This window comes from Salmo salar, chromosome ssa14 (genome assembly GCF_905237065.1).
Source record: "Salmo salar chromosome ssa14, Ssal_v3.1, whole genome shotgun sequence".
NCBI lineage: Eukaryota > Metazoa > Chordata > Actinopteri > Salmoniformes > Salmonidae > Salmo > Salmo salar.
The window spans coordinates 62725925-62741725 of NC_059455.1; the positions used below are offsets into that span (position 1 = coordinate 62725925).

Consider the following 15801-nt stretch of genomic DNA (forward strand, 5'->3'; position numbering starts at 1 on the left):
GGTATCCCGACTGGTGTTACGGCACCACCTCTTTTTCACTCAAAAAGATGGCGTGTCCAGTAATCTGCTTTGAAGACAGCTGCTTTTGTTTTGGACTGAACCAATGCTGAGCCTGCCATCTAACGGCAATTGAATGTAATGCCAGTTGAGAACAGAAAAGTTCCACTGTTCCAACAACAATCCACACGCATAACAGTTTAAAAGAATGTGCTGTATTTCATGGAGCCTAAAATCAAGATGGTAATTTTGCACACTCCTATCCAGAAAAATATGTGCACACATTGTGTCAGAGTGCCACACAAGGACACACAGGTGAAGCCAATCAATAAATGCATTTTTTACAGACACAAAAACATCAATAGTGTGGGTTCACAGCTCCAATGGTCATTACTGAGACGTGGTTAAGGAAGAGTGTTTTGAATACTGACGTTAACCTTTCTGGTTATAACCGTTTTCGGCAAGACAGATTTTCCAAAGGTGGGGGAGTGGCAATCCTTACCAAGGATGACCTTCAGTGGTTGGTTGTCTCCACCAAGTCTGTCCCCAAACAATTTGATTTGCTAGTTTTAAACTTTCAAATAGCTCTTTGTTGACTGTTGCTGGGTGCTATCGTCCTCCATCAGCACCCTGGCCTGTACCCTACCTGCCCGAAGCTCTCTCCTGGTCCCTTACACTAAGTCTGAATTTGTCCTGCTAGGTGACCTAAACTGGGACATGCTTAAACCACCTAATAAGTCCTAAAGCAACGGGACTCCCTAAATCTTTCTCAGATTATTACCAATCCCACAAGGTATGACTCCAAACACCCAGAAAAGGCTACTCTCCTCAATGTTATCCTCACAAATAATCCTGATAGGTATCAGTCTGGTGTTTTCTGTAATGACCTTAGTGATCACTGTTTGACAGCCTGTGTTCGTAATGGCTGCTCAGTGAAACGACCTGTTCTGATTTGTCATAGATGCTTGCTAAAAAACTTTCATGAGCAAGCCTTCCTTCATGAACTGGCCTCTGTAAAATGGTATAGAATCAGCTTGATCCCCTCTGTCGAAGACGCTTGGACCTTCTTTTTAGATATTTTCAGTGGTATTGTTAACAAACACGCCCCCATAAAGAAAATGAGAATTAAAAACAGGTTCAGCCCCTGGTTACTCCACCTCAAGAATTGCATTTGGCGAAAGGCTCAGCACACATACTTAGGCTGACTGGCTCTCGTTCAGGCAAATGAGAAATAAGTGCACTCAGACTATCCGGAAGGCCAAAGTTAGTTACTTTAAGGAGCAATTCTCTCTCTGTGGGTCTAACCCCAAGAAGTTCTGGAAAACGCTTAAAGACCTGGAGAATAAACCCTCCTCACAGCTGCCCATGTCCCTTAATGTTGATGATGTGGTTGTTACTGACAAGAAGCACATGGCTGAGCTCTTTAATCACCACTTCATTAAGTCAGGATTTCTATTTGACTCAGCCATGCCTCCTTGCCCGTCCAACATTTCCTAATCTCCCACCCCTTCTAATGTGACTATCCCCGATGCTTCGCCCTCTTTTACCCCTGCCCCGCTACAAAGTTTCTCCCTGCAGGCAGTCACTGAGTATGCAGTGTTAAAGGAGCTCCTTAAACTTGAACCCCCAAAACCATCTGGGTCTAAGCAATATTGTCCTGCTATTTTTATTGACTTGGCCAAAGCTTTTGATACGGTAGACCATTCCATTCTTGTGGGCCGGCTAAGGAGTACTGGTATCTCTGAGGGGTCTTTGGCCTGGTTTGCTAACTACCTCTCTCAAAAAGTGCAGTGTATAAACTCAGAAAATCTGCTGTCTTAGCCACTGCCCGTCACCAAGGGAGTACCCCAAGGCTTGATCCTAGGTCCCACGCTCTTCTTAATTTACATCAACAACATAGCTCAGGCAGTAGGATGCTCTCTCATCCATTTATATGCAGATGATAGGCTTATATTCAGCTGGCCCCTTCCCGAATGTTGTGTTAAATGCCCTACAACAAAGCTTTCTTAGTGTCCAACAAGCTTTCTCTACCCTTAACCTTGTTCTGAACAGCTACAAAACAAAGGTCATGTAGTTTGGTAAGAAGAATGCCCCTCTCCCCACAAGTGTGATTACTACCTCTGAGGGTTTAAAGCTTGAGGTAGTCACCTCATACAAGTACTTGGGAGTATGGCTAGACAGTACACTGTCCTTCTCTCAGCACATATCAAAGCTGCAGGTTAAAGTTAAATCTAGACATGGTTTCTGGAACGAGCTGCAACAAACACTCAAACTGGACAGTTTTATCTCACTCTCTTCCTTCAAAGACTCAATCATGGACACTTACTGACAGTTGTGGCTGCTTTGCGTGATGTATTGTTGTCTCTACCTTCTTGCCCTTTGTGCTGTTGTCTGTGCCTAATAATGTTTGTACCATGTTTTGTGCTGCTACCATGTTGTTGTCCTACCATGTTGTTGTCATGTTGTGTTGCTGCCTTGCTATGTTGTTGTCTTAGGTCTCTTATGTAGTGTTGTGTTGTCTCTCTTGTTGTGATGTGTGTTGTCCTATATTTATATATATTTTTTTTTGTAATCCTAGCTCCCGTCCCTGCAGGAGTCATTTTGGTAGGCCGTCACTGTAAATAAGAATTTGTCCTTAACTGACTTGCCTAGTTAAATAAAGGTTAAATAAAAATAACAAAATAGATATTAGGGCTGACCCCCAATTAGTCGATCGTTTTTGGTCAATAGCTGTTGGTACACTGATATTTTTTTAGTCGAGCAGTAACAAATATACATATATACAGTACCAGTCAAAGGTTTTGGACACACCTACTCATTCCAGGGTTTTTCTTAACTTTTACTATTTTCTACATTGTAGAATAATAGTGAAGACATCAAAACTATGTAGTAACCAAAAAAGTGTTAAACAAATCAAAACTTATTTTATAACTGAGAAACTTCAAAGCGCCCACCTTCTGCCTTGATGACAGCTTTGCACACTCTTGGCAATCTCTCAACCAGCTTCATGAGGTAGTCACCTGGAATGCATTTCAATTAACAGGCGTTCCTTGTTAAAAGTTAAATAGTGAAATTTCTTTCCTTCTTAATGCGTTTGAGCCAATCAGTTGTGTTGTGACAAGATGGGGTGGTATAGTTAAATAAAGGTTAAATAAAAAAATAAACTGAGCACTTGTTGGCTGCTTTTCCTTCACTCTGCGGTCCGACTCATCCCAATCCATCTCAATTTGGTTGAGTTCGAGTGATTGTGGAGGCCAGGTCATCTGATACAGCACTCCATCACTCTCCTTCTTGGTAAAATAGCCCTTACACAGCCTGGAGGTGTGTTGGGTCATTGTCCTATTGAAAAACAAATGATAGTCCCACTAAGCCCAAACCAGATGGGATGGCGTATCGCTGTAGAATGCTGTGGTAGCCATGCTGGTTAAGTGTGCCTTGAATTCTAAATAAATCACAGACAGTGTCACCAGCAAAGCATCACTACATCATAACACCTCCGCCTCCATGCTTTACAGTGGGAAATACACATGCAGAGATCATCCGTTCACCCACACCGCGTCTCTCACAAAGACACGGTGGTTGGAACCAAAAATCTCAAATTTGGACTCCAGACCAAAGGACATATTTCCACCGGTCTAATGTCCATTGTTCGTGTCTCTTGGCCCAAGCAAGTCTCTTCTTATTATTGGTGTCCTTTAGTAGTGGTTTCTTTGCAGCAATTCGACCATGAAGGCCTGATTCACACAGTCTCCTCTGAACAGTTGATGTTGAGATTAGGGATGCACGATATATCGGTGAGCATATCGGAATCGGACGATATTAGCTAAAAATGCCAACATCAGCATCAGTCCGATGTCTAGTTTAACGCCGATGTGAAAAACCGATGTCAAAGCTGACGTGCATACCTATATAACGTAGGTAGATGATGTAATGACGCCACGAAAAATACTGTGCTACACAGAACAAAAGCAGAAAAATACTAAGCGCACACTTCCAACAACTAAACAAGTTCAAGTTGAGCAGTCATTTGAAAGAGTAAGAACATTTCAGTGAGACAACTCAAAGGCAAAATCCATTAAAGCCAAGATAATGGAATTCATTGCCCTTGACAATCAAACGTTCTCTGTAGTGGATGATGTTGGCTTTCGCCGACTGGTCGAGCACCTCAAGCCAGTTGTGATCCTAACTGACCTAAAACAGGGAATTTCTACTAGGATTAAATGTAAGGAATTGTGAAAAACTGAGTTTAAATGTATTTGGCTAAGGTGTATGCAAACCTCTGACTTCAACTGTAGTACAAGGACTGCTACTTCGATGCAGACAAGAAACAGGGTTTACGTGAAATGTTACAGACACAGCTGGACAAGATGGAAACGGACACAGTGACAGTGTGCACAGAGGAAGAGAGGCCACGGACAGACAGAGCTGAAACTGCTTAACATGTATGATGAAATCCTGGTTGAGAATGAACAATGAAACAGCACAGCAAGTAAGAGAAAGAAATGGGTTTTGATTATGTTTTACTGGAAATGGGGACATACGTAAATGCCCCAAAAATAACTTTTTGGTCAGTGTGTGTGTGTGTGTGTTTCAACTATTTAACTGTACTTGAATGCTTAAAAGGCGGCAAAAAAAAAATTGGGCAAGGAAAATATCGGATATCCGTATCGGCCAGAAATTTCATATTGGTGCATCCCTAGTTGAGATGTGTTTGTTACTTGAACTCGGTGAAGCATTTATTTGGGCTGCAATTTCTGAGGCTGGTAACTCTAATGAACATCCTCTGCAGCAGAGGTAACTCTGGGTCTTCCATTCCTGTGGCGGTCCTCATGAGAGCCAGTTTCATCTTAGCGCTTGATGGGATTTGCGACTGCACTTGAAGAAACTTTCAAAGTTCTTGAAATGTTCTGTATTGACTGACCTTCATGTCTTAAAGTAATGATGGACTTTCTCTTTGCTTATTTGAGCTGTTCTTGCCATAATATGGACTTGGTCTTTTACCAAATAGTGCTATCTTCTGTATACCACCCCTACCTTGTCACAACACCACTGATTGGCTCAAACGCATTAAGAAGGAAAGATATTTACACAAATTAAATTTTAAGAAGGCACACCTGTTAATTGAATTGTATTCCAGGTGACTACCTCATGAAGCTGGTTGAGAGAATGCCAAGAGTGTGCAAAGCTGTCATCAAGGCAAAAGGGTGGCTACTTCGAAGAATCCCAAAAATAAAATATGTTTTGATTTGTTTAACACTTTTTTGGTTACTACATGATTCCATGTGTTATTTCATAGGTTCGATGTCTTCACTATTATTCTACAATGTAGAAAATAGTAAAAAATAAAGAAACTCCTGGAATGAGTAGGTGTTCTAAAACCTTTGACCGGTAGTGTATATACATATATTTGCACCCATCTCAGTGAACTAATCCATTGCAGAGGCCCAGACTAAAAGCCAATTGATGCTTGATCCAAAAATGTGGTCAGCGGCTCCCTATGGAGGGTGTGATGCAATCGCGTAGCCTCCAGAGGTATGCAGAGTCCGCATCACCGTGCACCTCCCCAATGTCTCTGTCTAGCTCCGTATTGACATGATTGGTTGACGGTAGGTGGGGGCGGTACATCCTGTATGAACACAAACTCACTTCCTTGACGGCTTCTATCACAACAGCTTTGCACAGCTCCGCGAAACCCTAGAAGAAATGCTGCATGTCCAATGCAAATGTCGGATTGATCATGCAGCACCCAGGTGCACAATGCACTTCTCTCTCCAGAATGCACTCTCCCGCCAATTTGTGCACATTCATTGTTTCATAACTTCCTTGTGTGAATTATTTCTATTTGTTTGTTGGTGTACATCAATTCCCCATTACATATATCACCAGTAGTACATTTACCATTTATTCCTATAATTTCAAATCTACAATTTTTGTTTGGTTACGGTCATTTCTGTTCATGCCATCAATATATTATTATATCCAGTCTTTTATATATCCAGTCTTTTACCGTTCTCATTGTCGGAGTAGACACATTGTTCGCAGAGCGCACAACCTATGCAACCTATGGTTCATTTCATTCCATTTACGAGTTTTGTCAATTCAATTTAGTCATTGTCTTTTGTTCGGAGCGCTCCTGTAAATGTTGAGTAAGGACTCGCACCTGATTACACTTAGAAGTAGGCCTTTAGGCTACCTGGCCTGCGCGCAAATATAGGCATATAAAATGTGCCCATTAGGGGATCTGATAGTATTTCTGATTGGCTTGACGCACCACCACTAATGAGCTGTGGAGCTTCTCAAAGTAATGTTTTCTTCACTTCAAACGAAGTCGTGTTTTTACATCCATTGAGAATGACAGTTCATCGACTTATCTCAAAAATCTTTCCAGCTCTCTCCCTTTCGATAACCAGTCAGTGTGAAAGGGAAATAACGTCATAAAATAGGCCTACTTCTTATCAGTGCTTGACTTGGACTGAAATAGGTTCCAGTACTCATTTTGGGTGCTGGTACTGGTGTTATATTTTGGTGTAGGAGCTCCACAATACTTTTCAGCTAATATTCTATAAGAGGAACTGGAGCTCAAGAAGTAGAGCATGAGGTAGCGGTACTCAGCTCCGGTGAGCTCCTGCCCAAGTCAAGCACTGCTACTTATTCCTTGAGCAAACAGCCTACAGCTGCACTCTAAAAATTAGGGGTTCAACAAGGGTTCTTCTCAGATCCTCAAAGTTCTTCACAAAACCTTAAGGTTGTTGGCACTGAAAATTGCCCCCAAAAGGTTCTTCCAAGAACACCATAGGAGGTGGGGTTCATCGAGGAACATTCTTAGTTGGTGGGGGTTCTTGCAGGAACCTAACTGCCCAACTGAAACGTTTGAATTTGAATTTGAAAGGACAGCAGGTGCACGCACTTAACTGAAAAATGTAAAGATCTCCTCAATTTAAGTTAAGGTTTGTCCCTTGTACGATCTACATTTATATTGTTTTATGATGATACCATCTATCTTTTCATATTTGTGCAAATCTTTCTAAAACAGAAAATGGACACAATTCAATGGATATCAATCAACAAAGAGGTAAGAATATGTAGGCTATATGAATATGTTGAAGGATAGCTGTATTGGGTGCAGATCACTGAACTGCTCACTTTTGTGTCTGTGTCTGCAGGTATACAGACGAGGAGGAATACAAAGGTATGTCAGTTGGTACTGGTATGTTATGTAGATCACATTTACCATCCTCGTCTCTTACCTCTTCAATGAATATCCCATAGGCCTCTACATTATGGAAAAGGTATGTGTATGAAAACCATTATCAAAACAGGTTTTTCATTTACATTTACCACAAAAACCAAGGTATGAATACTGTCGTATGCATGTTTTGTCAATCATCTGTATAATTACTATTTTTTGGATTCACAGACTTCACCCTCCCTACAACTCTGATGAATATAACAGGAAACCTGTTCGATCACCATAGTTGGCAATGGCAATAAAAGTACGTTTTTGGGTTTGTACCATTTTCATTTAGATTTGGATAGAAATTTGATTAACCACATCTCAATGATTTTGAGATATGAAGACATAATAAATGAAATTAAACTGTTCCACAATGTGCATATGAAAACCATAACTGGCACGCAGATTGGTAGAAATTGTCAAATAAATTGGCATTCCACATGAGAAAGGTTGCCAACTCTTCCTGTAGCCAGAGAGTAAGAGCAGAATCTGATAAAACCAGCAGGAGCGGGAGGAGAATGGTTGGGTCAGGTTAAGTTTTTTTCTCTTCTGCTTATCTAGATCTCTGGCTCCCTCTTGAGTCATTTGTGTCTTGTTTCACCAAACAGTAAGCTTAAAGCATCAGACAAGCCTAATGCATATAGTTGAAAAAATACATGTCTAAAAATGACCACAAGGCATTCCAGCGAATAGTGTGCACGGCCCAGTGCATCCCTCTGGCCAAGCTCTCTGCCATCCAGGACCTCTATACCAGGCGGTAATCCAATGGCTACCCGGACTATTTGCATTGTGTGCCCCCCCCCCAACCCCTCTTTTACACTGATGCTACTCTCTGTTTATCATATATGCATATATATCACTTTAACTATACATTTATGTACATACTACCTCAATTGGCCCGACCAACCAGTGCCCCCGCACATTGGCTAACCGGGCTATCTGCATTGTGTCCCGCCACCCACCACCCGCCAACCCCTCTTTTACGCTACTGCTACTCTCTATTTATCATATATGCATAGTCACTTTAACCATATCTGCATGTACATACTACCTCAATCAGCCTGACTAACCGGTGTCTGTATGTAGCCTCGCTACTTTTATAGCCTCGCCACTGTATGTAGCCTGTCTTTTTACTGTTGTTTTATTTCTTTACTTACCTATTGTTCACCTAATACCTTTTTTGCACTATTGGTTAGAGCCTGTAAGTAAGCATTTCACTGTAAGGTCTACACCTGTTCTATTCAGCGCACGTGACAAATAAACTTTGATTTGATTTGTGTCCCGAGAAAGGTCCTAAAAATGGTCAAATATATATAATATAAAATAATAATATAATATAATAATATACGCCTTTCTAGGGAGTTTTTCCTAGCCACTGTGCTTCTACACCTGCATTGCTTGCTGTTTGGGGTTTTAGGCTGGGTTTCTGTACAGCACTTTGAGATATCAGCTGATGTAAGAAGGGCTATATAAATACATTTGATTTGATTTGAAATATCCCAGACACCCAAGTCATAGACTGTTCTCACAGCTATCGCAGGGCAAGCGGTACCGATGCACCAAGTCTGGAACCAACAGGACCCTGAATAGCTTCTACCACCAAGCCATAAGAATTTGTTCCTAACTGACTTGCCTAAATAAGGGTTAAATTAAAAAAATTTAAATAAAAAGAAGACTGATAAATAATGAAATAGTTAACCAAATAGCTACCCGGATTATCTGCACTGACCCTTTATACACAAACTTTTTTTGACTCATCACATACGCTGCTGCTACTGTTTATTATCTATCCTGTTGCCTAGTCACTTTATTCCTAATTATATGGTTTGAGCTCTCAGGGTGTTCTGAGGTTGTGTGTATGAGGCCTCTGTTGACGTGTGTTATAAGTAACAGACATAATTGACTTATAGCGTGGCCTTCCAACTCCCCTTTTCCCAGTCCAAATTGCTCACATCCCCTTTCCCTCTTTCTCTGTGTCCCCTCCACACGTACTCTCTCGCCCCAGTCTCTTTTTATATGTCATCATTACTCTTCTTCCCATCCTCCCCCTCTTTGAAGCTTGTCCATTTTCTCTGTATGCCCTCCTTCCCTCTTCCTCCTCTCTGTCCAATCTCTCTTTTAATTGTGGATTCCTCGTTGGGTTCATTCTATCCCTCCCTCTACTTTTCTCTGTGTCCTCCACAAAAATGGTCTTTCTTTTCACAAACTTCAACTCAAATTCAAACGCTCGCTCTCTCTCTCTCTCTTTCACTTTTTTCCTCACTTTTCCAGTGTCTTTCCTGCTCCCTTCATAGCCATGGAAACCGGGAGACTGTGTGCATGCTGGTCCCCATGGCAACAGGGGAATAGGGCCGAGCCAGGCTAAGAGATGTCCTTTGAGCTGCCTGGTGAAATTTTTGTTGAGCAAGAGCTCAGGCAGGCAGTTGCCTAGACGCCTCAATTCCATGCAGGCACCTTATATCTGGGGCCTCAGTACATACTGTATGTAAATACATTTCCCCCCACTGCATCCACACACCCGGATACACTCTGCCTCCAGCCGACATTTACACATAGGCTACACCAGTCAGCAAATATCCAAATCCCTCAAGGCAAGAGAGCTGCCTGAAAATAATTCAGAACTCGACAAATTATCCACAATAGCAGGAGATCTTGTTTTTGAACTGTTTTTAAAATACTGTTCCTTTCATGTAACAAATGTAGCCTATGTTACATGTGACATACAGATGCTCAACCTCAGCTGCTCCTAATGCTTCCAATTTCCACATGCCAATCTGTGACCAAATAGATTTTGGTCAAATTATTGTGGTCAAATTAGTTCAATTTAACCCAAATAATACAGAATATTAGAATTATGAAACAGTCACCATAGCATGTAGTTTAGCTTGTATTGATTCTCACTTCATCCTCATCCTCAGTTGCATCCAAAATGAAAACCAATAGGAAATACAAGAGTGCCTTGTCTCCTTGAATAAAGATGAAAGATCTGTATTCTGCACCCACCACACAACAACTTTGCCTTAACGTTTGAGCCAAGACGTCAGTCAAAGGTCCTGCTGCCAACAGCGAGCCAAGAACTTTCTCTCATAATCAAACCACAACAGTCTGACAGACACAGCCTTTCCTCTACCCACCCACTCACTTATATATACACACACACACACACACACACACACACACACACACACACACACACACACACACACACACACACACACACACACACACACACACACACACACACACACACACACACACACACACACACACAGCCCAAACCCTGGCAGGCTGGCACCACAACACATCAGGACAGCTGTGAATTCCAGCTCTTAGAACCAGAGGACGACCACAACTGTCAACTGACCAGTCCGGCCGAAACCTCAAAAACATTGGTTCAAATGAGAAACAAGGGTTCAAAAAAGAAAACCCAGTGTCTCACCGGAAATGCATGTCACAACTGATTCAAGCCAAAAGGCAATAAAATAAAGACCTGTTTGTAGCTTTAGCATGGCAGTTTACGTCGCGTCACATGTAAAACCGTGACGAATGGACTGACATTTTTTTTCTCACACTCCTCCTTCCTCCCTCCTTTTTCTTGACCTCTGACCAGAGATTTGTTGACTGCCTCCTCTCTCCTTCACACTGGTTAGTATATACAGCTGAATGATAAATGCACTTACATTGCATTCGGAAAGTATTCAGACCCCTTGACTTTTTACACATTTTGTTAAATTACAGCCTTGTTTTTTTCCTCATCAATCTACACACAATACCCCATAATGATGAAGCGAAAATAGGTTTTTTGAAATGTTTTCAAATTTACTAAAAATAAATCATTACATAATTATTCAGACCCTTTACTCAGTACTTTGTTGTTGCACCTTTGGCAGCGATTACAGCATCGGGTCTTCTTGGGGATGACGCTAGAAGCTTCACACACCTGTATTTGGGGAGTTTCCTGCAAATCTTCTCAAGCTCTGTCAGGTTGGATGGGGAGCGTCGCTGCACAGCTATTTTCAGGTCTCCCCAGAGATGTTTGATCAGGTTCAAGTCCAGTTTCTAGCTAGGCCACTTAAGGACATTCAGAGACTTGTCCAAAAGCCACTCCTGCGTTGTCTGGTTGTGTGCTTAGGGTCATTGTCCTGTTGGAAGGTGAACCTTTGCCCCAGTCTGAGGTCCTGAGTGCTCTGGAGCAGGTTTTTATCAAGGATCTCCCTGTACTTTGCTCCGTTCATCTTTCCCTCGATCCTGACAAGTCTCCCAGTTCCTGCCGCTGAAAAACATCCTCACAGCGTGATGCTGCCACCACCATGCTTCAACGTAGGGATGGTGCCAGGTTTCCTCCAGACGTGACACTTGGCATTCAGGCCAAAGAGTTCAATCTTGGTTTGATCAGAACAGAGAATCTTGTTTCCCGTGGTCTGAGAGTCTTTAGGTGCCTTTTGGCAAACTCCAAGCATGGCTGTCATGTGCATTTTACTGAGGAGTGGCTTCCATCTGGCCACTCTACCATAAAGGCCCAAATGGTGGAGTGCTGCAGAGATGTTGTCCTTCTGGAAGGTTCTCCCATCTCCACAGAGAAACTCTGGAGCTCTGTCAGAGTGACCATCGGGTTCTTGGTCACCTCCCTGACCAAGGCACTTCTCCCCCAGTTGTTCAGTTTGGCCGGGCGGCCAGCTCTAGGAAGAGTCTTGGTGGTTCCAAACATCTTCTGTTTGATGGAGGCTACCGTGTTCTTGGGGACCGTCACTGCTGCAGAAATGTTTGGTACCCTTCCCAGATCTGTGCCTCGACACAATCCTGTCCCGGAGCTTCCTTCGACCTCATGGCTTGGTTTCTGCTCTGAAATGCACTGTCAACTGTGGGACCTTATATAGACAGGCCTTTCCAAATCATGCCTAATCAATTGAATTTACCACAGGTGGACTCCCAATAAAGTTGTAGAAACATCTCAAGGATGATCAGTGGAAACAGGATGCACCTGAGCTCAATTTCGAGTCTCATAGCAAAGAGTCTGAATACTTACATAAATAAGGTATTTCTGTTTTTCACTTGTAATAAATTTGCAAAAAAATCAAAAAAATCGGTTTTGGCTTTGTCATTATGGCGTACTGTGTGTAGATTGATGAGGAAAAACAATTATTTAATCAATTTTAGAATAAGGCTGTAACAAAACAAAATGTGGAAAAAATCAAGGGGTCTGAATACTTTCAGAATGCACTGTAAGTGCAACTTGTTTAAGTGTTACCCTGTGCTAATTAAGTGTTAAAATGTTTGGTTTAAGTGGATTGCAGTTCACCAGTCCCAAGTTAAATTTAAAAAAAGTTGATTCCTCAGTCTGGATATCTGCATGTTCGCTGCTTAAGTGCATGATTCACAACAGTTATCAGGAGTCGACTAGCTTCTGTTACACACCGCATCAATCCATCTCTTTTGTATGCATCTATTTTAGTGCACGACAACCCCACTGGGCACACACTTGGTGAAAACGTTGTGAAGTTACATTGAACCAATGTGGAATAGACGTTGAATTGACGTCTGTGCCCAGTGGGACACTGATTGTGTTTTGTAAAGAGCAATGAAGTTAGCAGAAATAGCAGGCGAAGAGCAGCTTGCATGCCTGAGGAAACAACCGCAGCATACATAACCATTCTTTGTTCACTGTATCTCAGTCGCTCATTCCATCACAAACACTTTACTCTCTTATAAAACCCAAGCTGGAACAATGACAGGGTTAAATCCTCAAGCCCTAAACCTGACAGATACCTTTGGAGCGGTATCACACGCCTTTAGTGAAAGTATACGGTATGAACAAAATATATGTCTAGTTGCTGCTATGATATATGTTTCTTCCACCCAAGGCTAGTAGAATGCACTCCCAACCCACATCCATGAGGGTAAAGTGGGATGGAGAGATATACATCCTAGCCACATCCTCCAAACTCCCTCCAGTACAGCACAATAATTACAAAGATAGCTAGTTCTTGAATTAGATCAAGATTAAACCTGACAACATTCCCATGTGTAATAAAAGGTTAAGGTTATAATGAAAACCACTGCCATGCATTTGTCTCCTGTCTTCCCCCACTGAAGGAGGACCATTATCAGTTCCCATCTCTGCATGTATACCCTGCCATTTCCATTTGAGTGTTGCAGTAGTAAACATCTACCAAAACGTCTTACCTCCAACACGCACCACGGCCCTCTCCGCCGGGTCCAGCACCGAGTCGTGGGTCTTCCTCTTCCTCCTCTCTCCTCTCTCGTGTCTGGACGGTCGGTTCCAAGGTAGGGTGTCCCCAGGGGGGCCCTGGGGTCCGGACGGGCAGGGGGACAGGGAGCCCCCCGAGCGCTCGCTACGCAAAGACCGCTCGCTCCTCTCGCTAACGCAGGAGCGCTCGCTTAGTGTCTCCTCGTCCGAGGACTCCATCACGCAGGAGGGCTGGAAAAAGAGAGGGACTGGAGTAAAAGAGGAGGAGAAGAAATGGGGAAGAGTGTAGGGGAGGGGGTATAAATAAGGTCAGGACAAAAGGGGGGAAGAAAGAAGAGAGGAAAGAGGAGGGAAAGAAAGGAAGTATGAGAGATAGGCAATGCTGTATAATTCATCATCCACGGTGTAATCTGCCATAGCTCACGAATAACGCAAGGCTTCGTGTAATTCGTCTAAGTCACCGTGGTTACAACACGATGGTGATGACGATAGGGAGGAGGACGGAGGAAGAATTAGGTTAACAGAACTGCCAGGTCTGAATGACACTCAACGAGTTTGACGAGTTCTAAGTCGTATGACAGAAGACCATTACTCAACTTTCAAGACGGAGATGATTGACATAAAGGCAAAGCGGTTGGCTAGACACCACAATGTCACTGGAGCTCTGTAGTGAAAACACCTCCAACTTCAACCAATAGTCAATGAAGGACAAGGACAGGAAACTTTACAGCAGTATGACTTCCGTTACTCTACATTCATAATAGATGATTGACAGGTGGGTCTTGGGGTCATGATGATGATGGTTCAACGGACATTGCTGCTGAGTCACTGAGGTAATGATGTGGAAAGACCAAGGGACAGGTTGATCGAATACACTCGCTCCGGGTTCTATTAATACAGTCTGGGTCCTGGTCGATACTGGACTCTCTCCCTAGTCATGTAGAGAGAGGAGCACTGAGTTCTTCTGTGATCAGCTGGATGTGTATGGGACCCACGGGAACATGGACTACGGCTCTGTCCATCGTATTGGGGATCAATAACGCTGACCTCAGCGCAGTGGTGTCTGGGGACTTTGAATGGGTTTTACTGTCTAAAGACTGACCCTTGAACAGCCCAGCCCATTCTATGCTAAATGACTGACACAATTTGATTCTGGTTTTGTTCAGCTATTTTTCAGACTATTCCTTTGCAGTTGTACATCTCATGGGGGTCCTAGTTGACCACAAATCCGCCACGGTTTTCCATCTATCTAAATAAGGAAAGGTATTTTAAAGAGTTTTGGGCTTCCATCTGTAATCAGCCATTTGCAATTAACTGAAATTATACAAACTCCTTACTACTACAGCTGTGGTTTCATTGAGATGTGAGTAGTAAGTCAAACAAGCTAGCTACTATTTCTATCTGTGATAACTGTGGTGAATTTCCCTGTACTAGTCTAGCCCTGGGCATAACGCCTGCCCCACTTCCTCCAGCATGTCTCTTGAGGTACCAGGATGGGGTTAACCCTTCCCAGCGTCCTCAGCGTGCAGTTGGATCACTCAGTTTCCCTGCTGCTGCCTGACAGAGTGTTGGTTCTAAGGCGACCGGAGCCAGTGGTTTATAAATAGAGGCAGAATGGGGGTTCAAAGCCACGCTGTGTCATTATGGCCTTGTGTGGCATCGCGTGAAAGGAAAAGACAGCTTTTGAAAGAAAAACCAGAAGAATCCCCAAATAAAGTCATATTACAATCATTTCCTTTCCAATACAGCCCCCCCCCCCGTTCTCTCTTGCTCTGTCGCAGTCCTCTTCCCTCTCTCTCTCTTTCAGTCTTCTTCTCTTTCTCTGTCTCAGTTCTCTTCTCTCTTCCCTCTCACTCTGTCTCTGTCCTCTTCCCTCTCTCTCCCTCTGACAACAGTTGTTGGAGTTGGACCGTGTATGGATGCAGAACAGTTGACTGGGTTAATTTACAACTTGGCCTCCGGATTTGCATGGCCATGGATACAAGGTGTTCCCATCCAGAGCCGGGACTGAGTGATTCCAAAACAGCATTCCTTCATAGCCTTTGGACCGACTAAACGATTAACAGCTGTTGAATCCTTATTGATAGTTGAACAGGCAGCGGGGTTACCTATACGCATAAAGGCATATAATCCACACGGTGTTGTGTACGTGCATGAATATTCTTAGGAGACAGTTGAACGATCCTCATAGATATAGGCCCCCAGCTATGAGTAACACTGACACAATGACTAGACTCTCAACTCCCCCTCACTGGCGATCCAGACACGCTCCGATACTGACAGCCACTGTCAAAAGTCACAGCTAATGAGGTGCTGCTGGAGATGAGAGCGTGTGTGTGTGTGTGTGTGTGTGTGTGTGTGT

The 15801-nt window shown here is 43.0% G+C and overlaps 1 protein-coding gene across 4 annotated transcripts in view; it reads right to left on the reverse strand.

Annotated features, from left to right (window-relative positions):
- LOC106570016 (microtubule-actin cross-linking factor 1) overlaps nucleotides 1–15801 on the reverse strand; it is a 300527-nt gene that overhangs the window by 282427 nt on the left and 2299 nt on the right. For all 4 annotated transcript variants that reach the window (XM_045693741.1, XM_045693740.1, XM_045693738.1 and 1 more), the window contains exon 2: nucleotides 13415–13687. In XM_045693741.1, coding sequence (XP_045549697.1) covers nucleotides 13415–13658 — 244 coding nt within the window. In that variant the 5' untranslated portion in view covers nucleotides 13659–13687. The remainder of the gene's footprint in view (nucleotides 1–13414; nucleotides 13688–15801) is intronic.